The sequence below is a fragment of the Acipenser ruthenus genome, chromosome 5, assembly GCF_902713425.1.
Source record: "Acipenser ruthenus chromosome 5, fAciRut3.2 maternal haplotype, whole genome shotgun sequence".
NCBI classification, from domain to species: Eukaryota; Metazoa; Chordata; class Actinopteri; order Acipenseriformes; family Acipenseridae; genus Acipenser; species Acipenser ruthenus.
The window spans coordinates 64,145,639-64,161,527 of NC_081193.1; the positions used below are offsets into that span (position 1 = coordinate 64,145,639).

At 37.7% G+C, this 15,889-nt stretch overlaps 1 protein-coding gene across 1 annotated transcript in view; it reads right to left on the minus strand.

Moving 5' to 3' along the window:
* The window catches only part of LOC117402613 (deubiquitinase DESI2-like), a 45,857-nt gene extending 39,306 nt beyond the window's left edge, over window positions 1-6,551 (minus strand). The window contains exon 1 of the mRNA XM_034003943.3: window positions 6,056-6,551. Coding sequence (XP_033859834.1) covers window positions 6,056-6,097 — 42 coding nt within the window. The 5' untranslated portion in view covers window positions 6,098-6,551. The remainder of the gene's footprint in view (window positions 1-6,055) is intronic.
* Between the last annotated feature and the right edge of the window lie 9,338 nt (window positions 6,552-15,889).

Here is a 15,889-nt window from a genome sequence, read left to right on the forward strand (position 1 = left end):
TACATCAACTACATTTAAAAAACTATTTTGCTAAAAGAAATACAGTTTCTGATTGCAGGTCAACTGCAAACCTAGAACGAACACTGTTTAAAAATAAGTCATATTTTCTTCCTAAAACAAATCTGAACTCCAGCATTATTACATTTGGAAATCTGCTGAATCATGACATTGATGGTCTAATTAAGAAGAAACCTCCATATTTAAAGTTAAAGTGGATATTATTTTAGCTTGCAGTATAAAAAAATGGGTGGATTAATCAATCTGAATATGATTTTCTGAAGGTAGACTATCCAACCTGCCAGCCTTCTATTGCCTTCCTAAGATTCACAAAGATCCGGTCAACCCTCCAGGAAGACCGACTGTACCTGGAATTGGCTCTGTAATTGAACCTTTGTCAATATATTGATTTATTTTTACAACCGTATGTTCAGAAATTGCCTTCACATCTTTTAGATACACGTGATGTACTGAATTGTATTAACAAAGTACAAATTGAACATGATCATATCCTCGCAACGCTGGACGTAACTAGTCTGTACACCAACATCCCACACACAGGTGGAATTGATGCTGTTACTTTTTATCTAAACTCTAGATCTACAGATGGAAATACTCCTCCTTCAGACTTTATTATGGAATTACTGGACCTACTGTATGTTTAAACTCAAATTACTTTGTCTTCGAAGGTCAATATTTCTTACAAACAAGAGGTACAGCAATGGGAGCAACATTTGCCCTGAGGTATGCTAACCTGTATATGGGATGTTGGGAAGAAAAATGTGTCTTTAGCAATGACAATGTTTATTTACCATTTATGTCTCTATAGAAACAATATATCGATTATATATTACTGATATGGTCAGGATCCAATTCACAACTTGAACAATTTGTAATGTATATTAATGCAGTTGATAGCAATTTACAACTTAAATGTGAATCAGATATGCAAAAAATACACTTTTTGGATTTACTATAAGAGCACGAATACATTGCATAAATGCTTTTCAGTAAACCAACAGACCGTAGTTCTCTATTACTAGCAAATAGTCAACACCTACGTTCTTTGATAAGAAATATACCCAGGGGCCAATTTTTACATATAAAATGAAATTGTAGTACAGAAGACCAATAGATTACTAAATTGGAGGAAATGTATTCGAAATTTAAGGTACGAGAATATGAAGATCGCATCTTAAAAAAAAACAATGCAGGAAGTTAATTTGACATACAGGGAATCACTTCTCAAAAATAAAACACCCAATTTAAATAATATGAATACAATTTATTTTTCAACTGAATTTAACTATATATCTAAACATATCAAACAAAGTATTTAAGCACTGGCATATTTTGAGTAGTGATTATTCCCTGAAGAACATAGTACAAGAAAAACCTCCCTGGATATTTAAACGTGCAAGGAATATAAAGGATGTATCAGTACACTCATTTAGCCCTAAAATAGAACATTCACAAACTTGGCCATCTAAAAATCATCTTTATGGTAACTATAAATGTGGTCACTGCATACATTGTTCAAACACTATCAATACAAAATTCATATCCCACCCGAGATCGGGTAAAAAAATTCTAAATCAGGGTTTCATCAACTGCAACACCACTAGTGTGATATACATGCCCCTGTGAACTTGTGTATATTGGACAAACAAAAAGAACATTAAAAATATGGATTGCAGAACACAAAGCTGCTATAAGAACCCGTAATCAGGACTATGCTATGGCCAAACACTACATTAAAGCTGGGCATGGATGTTCTCCACACTCACCTGTAACTTGTGAATACTTGCTTTACAAAATTGGTTTAACATTGCCTTTTCCAGTGTACAACGGTCATACACAGTACAATCAAATGTGGCTAACTTTATTACATCTTGATCATGTAAATCGAATTATATATGATGCTACATTTTAAATGAATAAACCATATGAATATTAAAAAAAAAAAAAAAAAAAAAACTAAGAGAGTCTATACCTATAAAACTAAGGGTCTAACCTATAGCAATATATGAACATTATATGTGATTAATTGATGATATCACTCTGTTGCACTGATTGTTTAAGTGTGAATTGACTGTAACCAGATTTACATTAAATGAGATATTTGTGAATGAATTGGGAATCTAATGTATTGAATGTACATGTGACAACTGTAGAACTTACAGGTAGTGGACAAAAAAATGGTAACATCTGGGTAAATGAGGGACACCAAGTATATTGAAAGCAAGGGCTTCCACACAGGTGTGGCTCATGCGTTAATTAAGCAAATAACATCCCAGCATGCTTAGGGTCACGTATAAAAATGCTGGACAGGCCTGGTTGCCTATCATTATGGCTAGCATGGCTGCAAGAGGAGACCTCAGTGACTTTGAAAGAGGGGTGATTGTTGGGGCGCTTTTGACAGGAGCTTCAGTGACCAAGACAGCTCAACTTGCTGATGTTTCACGAGCAACGGTGTTTAAGGTGATGTCAGCATGGAACTCCGAGGGAAAGACATCAGCAAAGGGCAACAGTGGTCGGAAGCGCATACTCCAGGATCGTGATTATTGATGATGATTATTGAATATTGATTTGAGTAACCTTACTAAGACCGTGTGTTTAATTAACAATGATTAACCATTGTTGTCAGGTGCGGTATGTATAATATGCCCGAGATGCACCTTTTTAACATTTGCTCTGATGAAGACACGTTTTTGTCCAAACGCGTTTGTATACACTGTTTTGATGTGTTAATGTAAGAATAAAGTTTGTTTTATTAAATATCTGCTACGGATCTGGATTTTGTCGATGGGATTTGCCGTCTTTTTCCTTGCTACGGTTTCACTGCTGGAAGGTATTTATCTGACACATTTTCCTTGGACAAGACACCTCTATTTTGAAGGAAATTGAAAAACAATCTTTTAGCGCTGGTATATATATATATATATATGTATGTATAATATATATATATATATATATATATATATATATATATATATATTTTATACATACATATATACATACATTATATATATATATATATATATATATATATATATATATATATATATATATATATAATCTTGCTTGACAAACCTGGGGGGCAATTAATTCAACTTAAATAAAATGGGCTGAACGGGCAGTGGAATAAGACAGCACCTTTTGTAAAGTAACTACAAAACAGCGACAAAACATACCAATAAAGTAATCAGTAGCCTAGCCTACTACTGTATAAGCAGTGTCTTTGATATTGAAATCTATGTGAATGCAAGGTAAGGAGGTGCAAACTGTTGCTTGATCAATCTAGGGTTGATATACTGCTGTATGTGTCTATTAAAGTAAAGCATTCCTGCATTATACAGGTAGTTGTTTAGTATCTGCTGGCTCGGTCTGTGTTACATACCGATGGTATGCACTATGATACCATGCTGTACTCTTGATTCTGTTTTGAGAGTTATTCTTTCAGCACCAAGAAAGCGTGCTTGGGAAAGTGATTGTTCTTTTGGACCAAAGAAAACTAATCATGATTGCAGCTTCCCTGTTCATTATTAAACATGTATTGAAACTAGTGATGCTGCTATCACAATCATTCTTTTGAATATAATTATATAGATGTGGACGGAACCTTGTATGATCGCTGGGTGTTTTCCATTCTTGTAGTACCTTGGAAAGCGCCTGCATTCACTTCAGTGACTGAGTGAGAGTGCTGGAGTGATGTGCGCGGAGTTAAGGCTTGCTTTTTAAAAGCGTTATTTTGTGCCTAGCAAAACTGATTTTGTGCATGATGCATACTTTCGAACATGGCAGGATCTCGCAAACTGTCAGCCACTCTCGGCAAATTGCGCTATGCAAGCATTATATTTGTGCACAGCGCAAAACGGATTGTGGAAGGCAAAAAGAAGTTTTGAATATAGAACATTTTGCGCGTAACGGCCATTTGCGAAGCGCATAAACCTCTGCGAGATGTGCAAACCTTTCAAATATCTGGGCCCTGGAGTTTAAAATGCTATCCAACATGCCGAGAGACCTACTGTGTTGGACACGCTGTACGACACCCGACGTTTTTATGGCCATGACCAGCAAACGTAGCTGGTCGAAAGCGAGTGGGCTTTATTCACCAGCTGATATATGATATTTGAATAAAAACAGCAAAAGAATTGTGATTATGTTGGATATTACTTTCTTGTATTGACCCTGTCTGTGCAATTCTACAGCACAATTTTGTTAGCCAAACCATTTTTACATTAAAATACTGGGTATGATAGAATCACTGGAAATGCTGAGAATATTCACTCAAAGCATTTTATACTGTTCCCTAAAATAAGTTCAGTTCACCAGTAATGTGAATGGTTCTTATTGCCATGTCTTTGAGGCTGTGTCGTTTACTATTTAAAGTGATACGTCATCATAATTTACCATTATTCCAGACCTGTGAGGCAGGTGTATGATTTTGTTTCTGTACGAGGTAAAAATGTGCTTATCGGCTAATAGATCACAAGTAAATAAATCATTAGGAAATACCTGTAGTTGTAAACTATGTATCAGACACTTTCCCCCTTTGAATTCAAGAAAAAGGGGGTACCGATCTTATCGTGGCGCGTAGGGCCAATGGGGGAGTGTGGGAGGGGGGTATCCACACCATTTTTGAAAAAAGGGATTAAAATGATGCATACTGGCACAATTGTGGGTGGTTTAAGCAATAGTGGTTTGCCTGTAGTCTGACAAAATACTCAATTAGTGCAATGAAGGAGCTTTATTTCAGCACTGCTCACAGCAAGGCAAGACCAACAAGAAAAATTGACTTCTGGAGCATCGAGGCCCCAATCAGACCTGACACAGATGTCAAACCTGGGCAGGTAGCAATCCTACGAGGGACTCAAAAGTTTATTTAGGCATTCTACGATTTGACTCAAAACACAGGTTTATTGGAGTTCACAAAGAAAAATCAGCTTGGTACCTTTCACTTCCTTTTTTCAACAGGGTAAACAATGTCTATGTATTAACAAGCTCACACTTATAAGTCTTACTTTCTCGAAACAAGTATCCTCGAGGGACAGGGGTACTTTTAACTTAGCCCTTTATTATATCCCTTATCAGCTCTCCACAACCAAGGAACTGCAAATAGGATATGAAAACTTCTAAATAATATGTTTCAATACATCTGGGGCCCACCAATGTACAAGACCCCAATACCTGTAAAAACACAACATTATATTTAATAATTGAAATTAATAAGTTTGAAATTCTAGCAATTGCTGGTGACTAGATAAGAGAACAACTTTTACTGGCCTATCACTGGAAACCCAGCAGTGATAGGCTTTAAAAATCCCATACAATGTTTTCATCATTTAGGCGTGTAGAAAACAGTCGATTTCAATTGTACCGTTATAAAAGCACCAGCTATTATTATTATTATTATTATTAATATATATATATATATATATATATATATATATATATATATATATATATATATATATATATATTACATTAACTGCTGTTGTACTACCTCCTGTCCTTGTTGTAATGTAAGCAGTCATTGTCTGTAACCTCGCTGTTGTCATCAGTCGACAAAAAGTACAACTACAGCCTTGGTATCGATACAGCTGACTGCATTCTCTTAGTTTATTTTTTCGGCATCAGACTTGCACAATACCATAAGTTCAAGTTGTCCCACCAGAGTTCTGCACGCTAACTACATCATACGGGTTAGAAATGTGCCAGGTTGCCACACAGTCCTGCTTTTTTGACTTATTACTATTATATTCTTATTGTCCCATGATATCAAATAATTTTAAAGGCTCACATTGTGTAAAAACTTATCCCGTCGAGAAATATATTCAACAGATGTTCCGAATTTCCACATAGTTTAACCTACTCTACCCCTCCCCCCGCCGCCAAAAAAAAGATGTAGCTTAATACTGTAATTATGTATTTAACGTATGTTCGATTAATCTCAGTATAATAATATTGGTACATTTGTTACAATTGCTGCATAGTCCAGTAAAGTTATTTACTACACTCAAAAAAATATTTGTTATTGTATTGATCGTGTACTTACCATATCATAAACGTTCAAAATAACCGGCTCGTTTGCCATCATATGGACGCTGAATATACTCCTGTTTGAATTCCAGATTCTGAAAATAATTAGACTTTTTTATTTCCACCTTACTCTTTACTCTGTCCTTTCCGTCCCAGTAAACTGTTTTTCGTCGGACCAACATTCAGGTCCAAAGAATAAAATCACCAACTAGAACTAAAGAAAAAAGAAACCAACGTAGAAAAACATACACGCGAAACAGATTGAGATTTCCGGATACAAAGAGGGGTTTTCCGTTCGGCACTGCCATCCAGCATCCAATCAGGAATGAAGCGAAGTGTTTCAGGGCCCGGAAAATCCAAAAAGGAAAAGGGAAGGTACTGTTATCTGATCTGTCCCACTGTGGTGAAGCGGCTTTTTTAGACAGGGAACTAAAGAGATTGGTAATCAGTTTATTTTTGCCTGCTGGCAGCTGCTTTGTATCGGCTGTTATTATTGGTAATCATCTGCTCTGGCCTGGCATTTAGACCCCTGCAGAGATCTGTGATCATCTTTAAGGCGAGCGGACTGAAACCATTGTTTCATTTGTATTGACAGCCAAGAAAATTATGATGTGGTCTTAATCTGAGTGATGTTGGGACACGCTGTTCATTGAACACTTATTAAGTCGAATAATGTTAAATATTTTCTGTATTCAAACAACAGATACCAATACGCTTGATTGGTTTTGATTTGATTGTGCTACATTCATTCACTTGTATTCACAATATGTGGTACTGTATATTTGAAGATTACACTAGAAGTATGAGAGAATGTTCTTGGGCTTGGGATTTTTGGTCTTTATTTTCCAAACCTCTACCCCCCTAACTATTTTTTGGTACTGTAGTTGCTGAACTGTCTCTGCATCCAAATAAAGAACAAATCTATTCATTACAAACTGGGATTAAGATTTATTATTTGCTACAAATCAAGAAGATTGTAAATGATAGACTTATTATCTGTACACTCCGTACTGGGTATTTTATGCTGAAAAGAAAATCTGTCAGAACAACTGTTAAACGAGTGGAAATAAGAAAGCACAACTATACACTAGGCCACTGCAAGAATGAAATGCAGTTAGGATCAGCGATTAGCAATTAACGTGATTTGTCACGTCTGTTTGAAAAAAAAAAATAAGCGAAACAGAATCAGGCTCAGTCAAGATATGAAGGTAAAAACAAGTGACATTGTTTTCTAATTAAGAGCTTTTTCTGAGTTTAACTAGGAAACAGAATCAGCTCAAGCTTTTAAGTTTTAATGGACGTCATGTGATCAAAAGCCCCAAGCATAAATATACACAGTAGAGCCCAGAGGTGTAATGTAAAGCAAATACAGAAAACACAGTAAACCATGAGAAAAGCATTAGAAAAAAGCAAAAATACCATGCAGATTTACCAGGGTACCCCACTTTACAATATAATACAACAATACAGTTAGATCTCTGCATCCTTTTGAGAGAGCATGGGTCGAATTCTATATTCCTAAATTGAAAATAGGAGTTTTTTGTAATCGCATGGATGTGTTAGTCAAAAGAGAACTCAGTATCAAAGATAACCAAGATTCCTTGCTGCAGATTTAAGTTCAAGTTGAATGTCAACAGTGAAAAAAAAGAGTATTTTCTCAACTGATGCCTTGATCCAATCATCATGACTTCAGTTTGGAGAAAGTTGTTATTGGTCCAGGGCTTTAATATCACTGGGACACAGGGTGAGAGCAAAAGAGGCATGTTTGTCAGAAGGATTAAAAGATAGATAAATCTGAGTGTCATCAGCATAGAAATGAAAACCCACGTTATGTTTCTGGATTACCTGCCCAAGATGGAGCATGTAAATACTGAAAAGGGGATCTAGGACTGAACCCTGAGGAACTCCAGAGGTCACTGGCAGAGAACCTGAAGAATAGCCACCCATTGTAACACTGACACCTAGAGGAAAGGTAAGATTTAAATCAGTCAAGCACTGTGCCAGAGATACCAACGTTGGATTCAGAGCTGTCAATCAATCTCCACTTTAGCCAGGAATGGCAGGTTGGAGATGGGCCTATAGTTATCAAGGATCTCAGGGTCCATCTGGGGCTTTTTTAGCAAAGGAGTGATGGCGGCTATCTTGAAAGCCTGTGGAATGCAGCCAGAGACAAACAACTGTTTAAAATCTCAGAGATTACTGGCTTCATGACTGGCAAGCACACAGAGCAGTTTAGTAGGCCATGGATCAAGCACACAGGTGGTTGGCATCATAGCAAGAATTAGTTTGTCGACTGAGAGAGGAGAAACAGGCTGAAAAGACTTCAATTTAACAATGTCCAGACTTGAAGTACAGGTGGAAGTTGGGACAACTGCTGAGAACAGGGCTCTGACAGAATTCACCTTATCACCGAAGTAAGAAAGAAACTTCTCATTTCTGGACCGAGATGGGCACGACAGAACCAGAAAAACTTGCAGTGTAATATATTATTAATTGTCTTAAACAGGAAAGCTGGATTCCTTTTGTTTGAAGTGATCAGGGAAGAGAAGTAAGTGGTTTTGGCAAGAGAGAAAAAAGACCTATAAAGAGATGGGTGTTGCTTAAATGAGATGTAGTGGACATGGAGCCTAGATTTGCTGCATTGAGATTTTTATTCTCAGAGAGCAGTTGTATACCAAAATGAAAACAAAAACTCCCACATGGAGTGCTAACTAAACTTTGGGTGAATTCATAACTAAACACTAACAAAAAAGGTTTACACACTACCTTTTTTAAAAAAAAAGTCTCTTCACAGACTGGAGACTGTCCCAGGCAGGTGACAATTAACTTTAACAAAAAAAATAATTACACTTGTGGCTGTGCAAACACAGCCACACACACATTTCTCTGGCAGGGAAAGAATTTAACCCTATCCCTGCCAATCCCCAACACATTGCTTCCAGGCAGAGATCTGCCACAATATATATATATATATATATATATATATATATATATATATATATATATATATATATATATATATATATATATATATATATATATACAGTACTGTGCAAAAGTTTTAGGCAGGTGTGAAAAAATGCTGTAAAGTAAGAATGCTTTCAAAAATAGACATGTTAATAGATTATATTTATCAATTAACTAAATGCAAAGTGAGTGAACAGAAGAAAAATCTAAATCAAATCCATATTTGGTGTGACCACCCTTTGCCTTCAAAACAGCATCAATTCTTCTAGGTACTCTTGCACAAAGTCAGGGATTTTGTAGGCATATAGTCAGGTGTATGATTAAACAATTATACCAAACAGGTGCTAATGATCATCAATTCAATATGTAGGTTGAAACACAATCATTAACTGAAACAGAAACAGCTGTGTAGGAGGAATAAAACTGGGTGAGGAACAGCCAAACTCAGCTAACAAGGTGAGGTTGCTGAAGACAGTTTACTGTCAAAAGTCATACACCATGGCAAGACTGAGCACAGCAACAAGACACAAGGTAGTTATACTGCATCAGCAAGGTCTCTCCCAGGCAGAAATTTCAAGGCAGACAGGGGTTTCCAGATGTGCTGTCCAAGCTCTTTTGAAGAAGCACAAAGAAACAGGCAACGTTGAGGACCGTAGACGCAGTGGTCGGCCAAGGAAACTTACTGCAGCAGATGAAAGACACATCATGCTTACTTCCCTTCGCAATCGGAAGATGTCCAGCAGTGCCATCAGCTCAGAATTGGCAGAAAACAGTGGGACCCTGGTACACCCATCTACTGTCCGGAGAAGTCTGGTCAGAAGTGGCCTTCATGGAAGACTTGCGGCCAAAAAGCCATACCTCCGACGTGGAAACAAGGCCAAGTGACTCAACTGTGCACGAAAACACAGGAACTGGGGTGCAGAAAAATGGCAGCAGGTGCTCTGGACTGATGAGTCAAAATTTGAAATATTTGGCTGTAGCAGAAGGCAGTTTGTTCGCCGAAGGGCTGGAGAGCAGTACACGAATGAGTGTCTGCAGGTAACAGTGAAGCATGGTGGAGGTTCCTTGCAAGTTTGGGGCTGCATTTCTGCAAATGGAGTTGGGGATTTGGTCAGAATTAATGGTCTCCTCAATGCTGAGAAGTACAGGCAGATACTTATCCATCATGCAATACCATCAGGGAGGCATCTGATTGGCCTCAAATTTATTCTGCAGCATGACAACGACCCCAAACATACAGCGAAAGTCATTAAGAACTATCTTCAGCGTAAAGAATAACAAGGAGTCCTGGAAGTGATGGTATGGCCCCCACAGAGCCCTGATCTCAACATCATCGAGTCTGTCTGGGATTACATGAAGAGAGAGAAGCAACTGAGGCTGCCTAAATCCACAGAAGAACTGTGGTTAGTTCTCCAAGATGTTTGGGCCAACCTACCTGCCGAGTTCCTTCAAAAACTGTGTGCAAGTGTACCTAGAAGAATTGATGCTGTTTTGATGGCAAAGGGTGGTCACACCAAATATTGATTTGATGTAGATTTTTCTTCTGTTCACTCACTTTGCATTTTGTTAATTGATAAATATAAACTATTAACATGTCTATTTTTGAAAGCATTCTTACTTTACAGCATTTTTTCACACCTGCCTAAAACTTTTGCACAGTACTGTATATATATATTGCCCTCAGTATTATCCTAAAAGTCTACAGTTGCTTGTCTTTTTCATCTAGGTTTGGATTAACCACAGACATAGTATTGAAAATCTTCACGTATCGGAAGTAGCTGCAGATAAGTACGCAGAGTACACCAAATGTAAAGATGGGAATGGTCGCTGTAATGGTATAAACCCGATTTTACAAAAGCTACTTTTTATATATTCCTAACAGATTATTTTGAACACCTGTGTACACCATGTACATATATGCTTAATTTTGGGTTGGTCATCCATCGCCTCCCTTTAGTACCTGAAGACACCTGGCCATGGAATCACACCTTTTGTTCAATGACCAGGAGAATATCTCTAAACTATGTTTTCATAGGAAGAAACAATTACCCAGCATAAAGTCTGATATATTCATGTTTGTTTCATTCAAAAGTATTTCTGAATTTTCATCAACTAACGACTAATCAAAAAAGCAGCGAGTCTGCAAGTATTTTTAAGGTGAATCAGTCAAAAACTCTTTCTTCATGCAATGAGGTTTAAAATGAAAGGAAGGGGCCCTTTTTGAGTGTTGCCCCACCTGTGCTAGTTTACTCATGTTTACTGTGAAACCAATTGCTTTACTGATCAGTAACTAATTATTTATTTATTTATTTATTTGCATTAAACAGACATTCATATATTGGACTTGCAGGGAAGAACAGATGTTCCAGGGACATATCCTTTACTTCTTGAAGATTCACAGGGTTTTCTGTGAACCTTCAGCAGGAGACTGGTGCAATCTGTCACAAACGCCATGCATGAAAGCATACATAATAGACATCATTGACTGCCTGGCTCCAGAGAAACAAGACACAAACCCCATAAAAGTTGTAGATGATCATCTTGACACACAGCTTAACTTTCTGCAGGAATTGAAAGATGTTCTATGACACGTATCTGGCATTACAGACCCTCGTCAAACGTAGCAAAAACATAGATGGAAGACCCACACAATAATGTGTTCATGCATCCACAATTAAAGCATATAAAAAATCTACAGAAAGTATGGGGCCTGCTTTTATTTAAGTTAAATGTACTTACGTCAGGAAGGTAATGTAAATAATATCACTTTCCCCTTGTAAGGTGATGTTATTGGATGCATTTTTCACTGATGTTGTAACCGTACATTTGTTAGCATTAATCTAAAATGCTGTAAACATTTTTTGGGGGCATTTTGATTTCAGATATATTTTGGATTTTGTTTGACCACCCCATTTAAAATACTGATGGACTCCAGTGGTTCAAAAATGGTAGATGCAAAGAAAAGAAAGTTTGACTCAAACCAACCGAAAACAAAAGTAACATGTAGGCCATGCATTTTACTTGCAACCCCCGTAGACTGTAAAGTTTTCTATGTACATTTAAAAATTATTTATTTCGGTAAAGTGTATGCAGTATATGTAATGTACTGTTTTGTGTTAATTGCGTACTAAGTAGGCTACAAAAAAAAAGTGCTTTATAACAATTTTATCATAAACAAATGCCTTTTCTATGTTTGTTTACTTTCCCTTTGTTTTTGGTTAAGTGTAGCTTATAAGAACTAGGCATATGAGCTGCCAAATTCTAGAATCATATGTGTATTTTGGGATGAAAGGGGAAGGATCAAAGCGTGTGGCTGTTTGGCTCTGAGTGAACTCACTTCATATTTGCTCTCGTTTTGAATGTCCCTAAAGACCTAAGTAATCTTGTCAGAACAAAATGCTTGGATATATAGTGAAAAGTGTTGAATTTAAATCAAGGGAAGTAGTGTTAAAACTGTACAATGCATTAGTACGACCTCATCTAGAATATTGTGTTAAGTTCTGGTCACCTCACTACAAACAGGATATTGCTGCTGTAGAAAGAGTGCAAAGAAGAGCGACCAGAATTATCCTGGGTTTAAAAGGCATTTCACATGCAGACAGGCTAAAAAAATTGAATTTATTCAGTCTTGAACAAAGAAGACTACGCAGTGGTCTGATTCAAGCATTCAAAATCCTAAAAGGTATTGACAATGTAGAACTAGGGGACTTTTTCGACCTGAAAAAAAGAAACAAGGACCAGGGGTCACAAATGGAGATTAGATAAAGGGGCATTCAGAACAGAAAATAGGAGGCACTTTTTTACACTGAGAATTGTGAGGGTCTGGACCAACTCTCCAGTAATGTTGTTGAAGCTGACACCCTGGGATCCTTCAAGAAGTTGTTTGATGAGATTCTGGGATCAATAAACTACTAACGACCAAATGAGCAAGATGGGCCGAATGGCCTCCTCTTGTTTGTAAACTTTCTTATGTTCTTATGTCTGTACAGCAAACACTGTTCTCAGTTCACAGAAACTACAAAGAGAATTCCATTGTTAGAATGTTGCTGTTGGAATATGAAAAACAGCTCTTATTTGTTCAGCTTTTTGATCTGGGGATATATAGAAGCTAGGGTCTTTCTACCTGTAGGAATTACATTTTTCACAAATAAAGACAAGTTTTTTTTTTTTTTCAAGGATCATTTCAGTTTGGTTTTTGCCAGCCAGCCATGTAATGGATTTGACCAGTAGCATTCCACCAACGTTACCATCATCATTAGATTGTGAAATATCACTGACCACAAAGCTGATTTGGTCAGTGGTATTTTAATCAACTCAATCAGGTCTAAATTAAGTATCAGTCTGTTAACACCATTTAACTTTAATGTTCATCTCTTGCAATTATACAAGTTCAAATGTATTAACCCTGCATCTATTTCTTGTTCTTTTTTTCAAAATGGGGTCTTTCTGCAGAGACAAACCTGTGGCTGCAGTGATCTTCTTTTCTTGCTCTAAGTTTCTATCCAAGTTCAGCCGAGACCTACTGAAGCAGCAACTACATCACCTGGTAACACTTAACCTATGGATGTAGCACATCCAAATGTAGCACAAGCTCAGTAGTTAACACTAATCACTGCATTAGGGTTACCACATTGCAAATTCTCAAACATAGGACTTGAACTAATGAACCCCAATACATCTCATTTTGCTTTTGAAAGCAGCTCATCTGAAGCACTTTTATTACAGAACATCCGGGTTTTAATGACAATTAACTTGTTTTGTCAACATGGAAATATACTAGGGAACACACTTATTGTGACGTCTATATCATTTATATTAAACTATTTGTTTTTGTTTTTAAAATGAAACATTTGCCTGCAAAAAATATATTTTTATATATAAATATAAAAGAAGTCTGGCATGCGTGGGATTTGAAACTATAACCATCAGTTTCCAAGTGTGTTGTGTTCCTGTCAGTGCTACACAATTAGTTGAGAAAAGCAGTATTTTGAAAGATGAAGTCAGCCACTTGAGAATTCTCTGGACTTTTTTTTTGAGTCATTAATCATTATCTTCATTCTAAGATTCTGATCTTGAGCTCTAAAAAAATTGTTTACTGTCAGTGTAACGCTCATTGTGGTCTCTATTGGTGCAAGGAAGTACGGTTCCTCTAGATACTGGTTGATGAGAGTAATGCTATTTGTGGTCCCCACTGGACAAAAAGGAACGTACATTTTTCAGAGAATAAGCTATGCTGAAGGATAGCCTATATATTTGATAAAAGTAACACATAAATAATAAATATTGAAATAAATTAAAACATAAACCAATACATAGACATTTATTTATTTCTTTATCTATCTTGATATTTATTTGTCACTATCATATAAACACTGCCATTTAATACTGTATGAAACTAAAATAAATACTCAACAGTTCTTGTTCAATTGTATATTAGTGAAGATTTTTGTACATAAAGGTCATCATGCTTTCATATATTTTTTAAATATATATTGTAACGACCCGGACAAATGCTTTGTTGCAAGACTTGTTGTCTGTTCAGTTTATCTTGCCTATCTTTTATGTGTTACTGTGACAAAGAATGAATGAATCCTAGTCAACAATCTCCCTCCTGATCCGTGAGGGCGTTGTATAACAGGAACAGAGTGCCTCGTACTGGATGGTCTGGCAGTTCATTCCAGGGTCAGTCGGAAGCCAGCCATCCAGGAAGGGGACGGAGTCACAACGCCCAAAGTCATCGCCCTAATGCTGTACATGATGTGTCAGTCTTGGATTGGAGGAGACGTGGCTGAACTAGCTATCACAGGAGGTGTGACTAAGGGTGTAATTAGGGATATGATGATGTAATCTGTTCCTCTGATGTGGTTATTCTAAAGACCGAGAAAGGAAACGCGTGCACCGGGTACTGTACGCACCGGGGTGCTATGAGCACCGTGCGCACTGTGTGCACCGAGCACCGCGTGCACCAAGGCACCGAAGTACCACAGGCTGAGCGTGCACTGAGGTACCAAAGCACCACCTACCCTAACCGCGTATAGTCACACGCCTGGTCAGCGCATATAATGCACCAGGGGAGACACATAGGTCAAACCCACAGCAGGTACGTGTACACCGAGCACCGTGCACACCGAGAGCTGAGTGTGCACCGAGGTACCTTTAATTGTAAGGCAGTTAAAGAAAAAAAAACACACACACACAACAGTAAAGCTGTGAGGGTAAAAATAGCAGTCACCACAGCAACGTGGGTAACTGATTTTTTATACCAGGGGACACACAGGCCGAAGCAGTGGCTGATGAATCTGTGGACAGAGTACAACACAATAATACAATACAAACAATATTACTGGGGAGCACACTGCTGTTGATTTTTCGGCGGCAAGGTCTACTCTACAGCGGGTCTAGTAAAAATACAGCCTTCGGAGGACAAGGCCTGCTGTTTTTATATATATTTAAACTGCCACTCGGCAGCCAGCTGAGTCACTCGACAGCGGGGGTATGACACAGCCTAGCCCCGGTGGAGGACGTGCTCCCACACGAGTGAAGGCTGGAAAAAAGACAACACCACTCACTCTTCTAAATCAATGCTGCGCAGGCAGTCGACTCACGTACCACAGATAGGAATGCAGCAGCCTGCAACGTGAGCGCGCACAGGTTGCTGAAGAAGAAAGAAGAAAAAGGCTGAATCAGGAGTCACTGATTCCAGCCTGAAAGGCAAGGGAACTGCATTTGACTCAAAAGCTCTTTTTCATAATTCGTTCAGATACCAACATAGAGGGTCTTCCCTTATCGTCTTGAGAGGCAAAATACGCATCACGGGAGGCGTCATACGGAAAAAAAAAAACAGTCATTATCATAATAGACGTATCCAGCCACCCAACTCAAC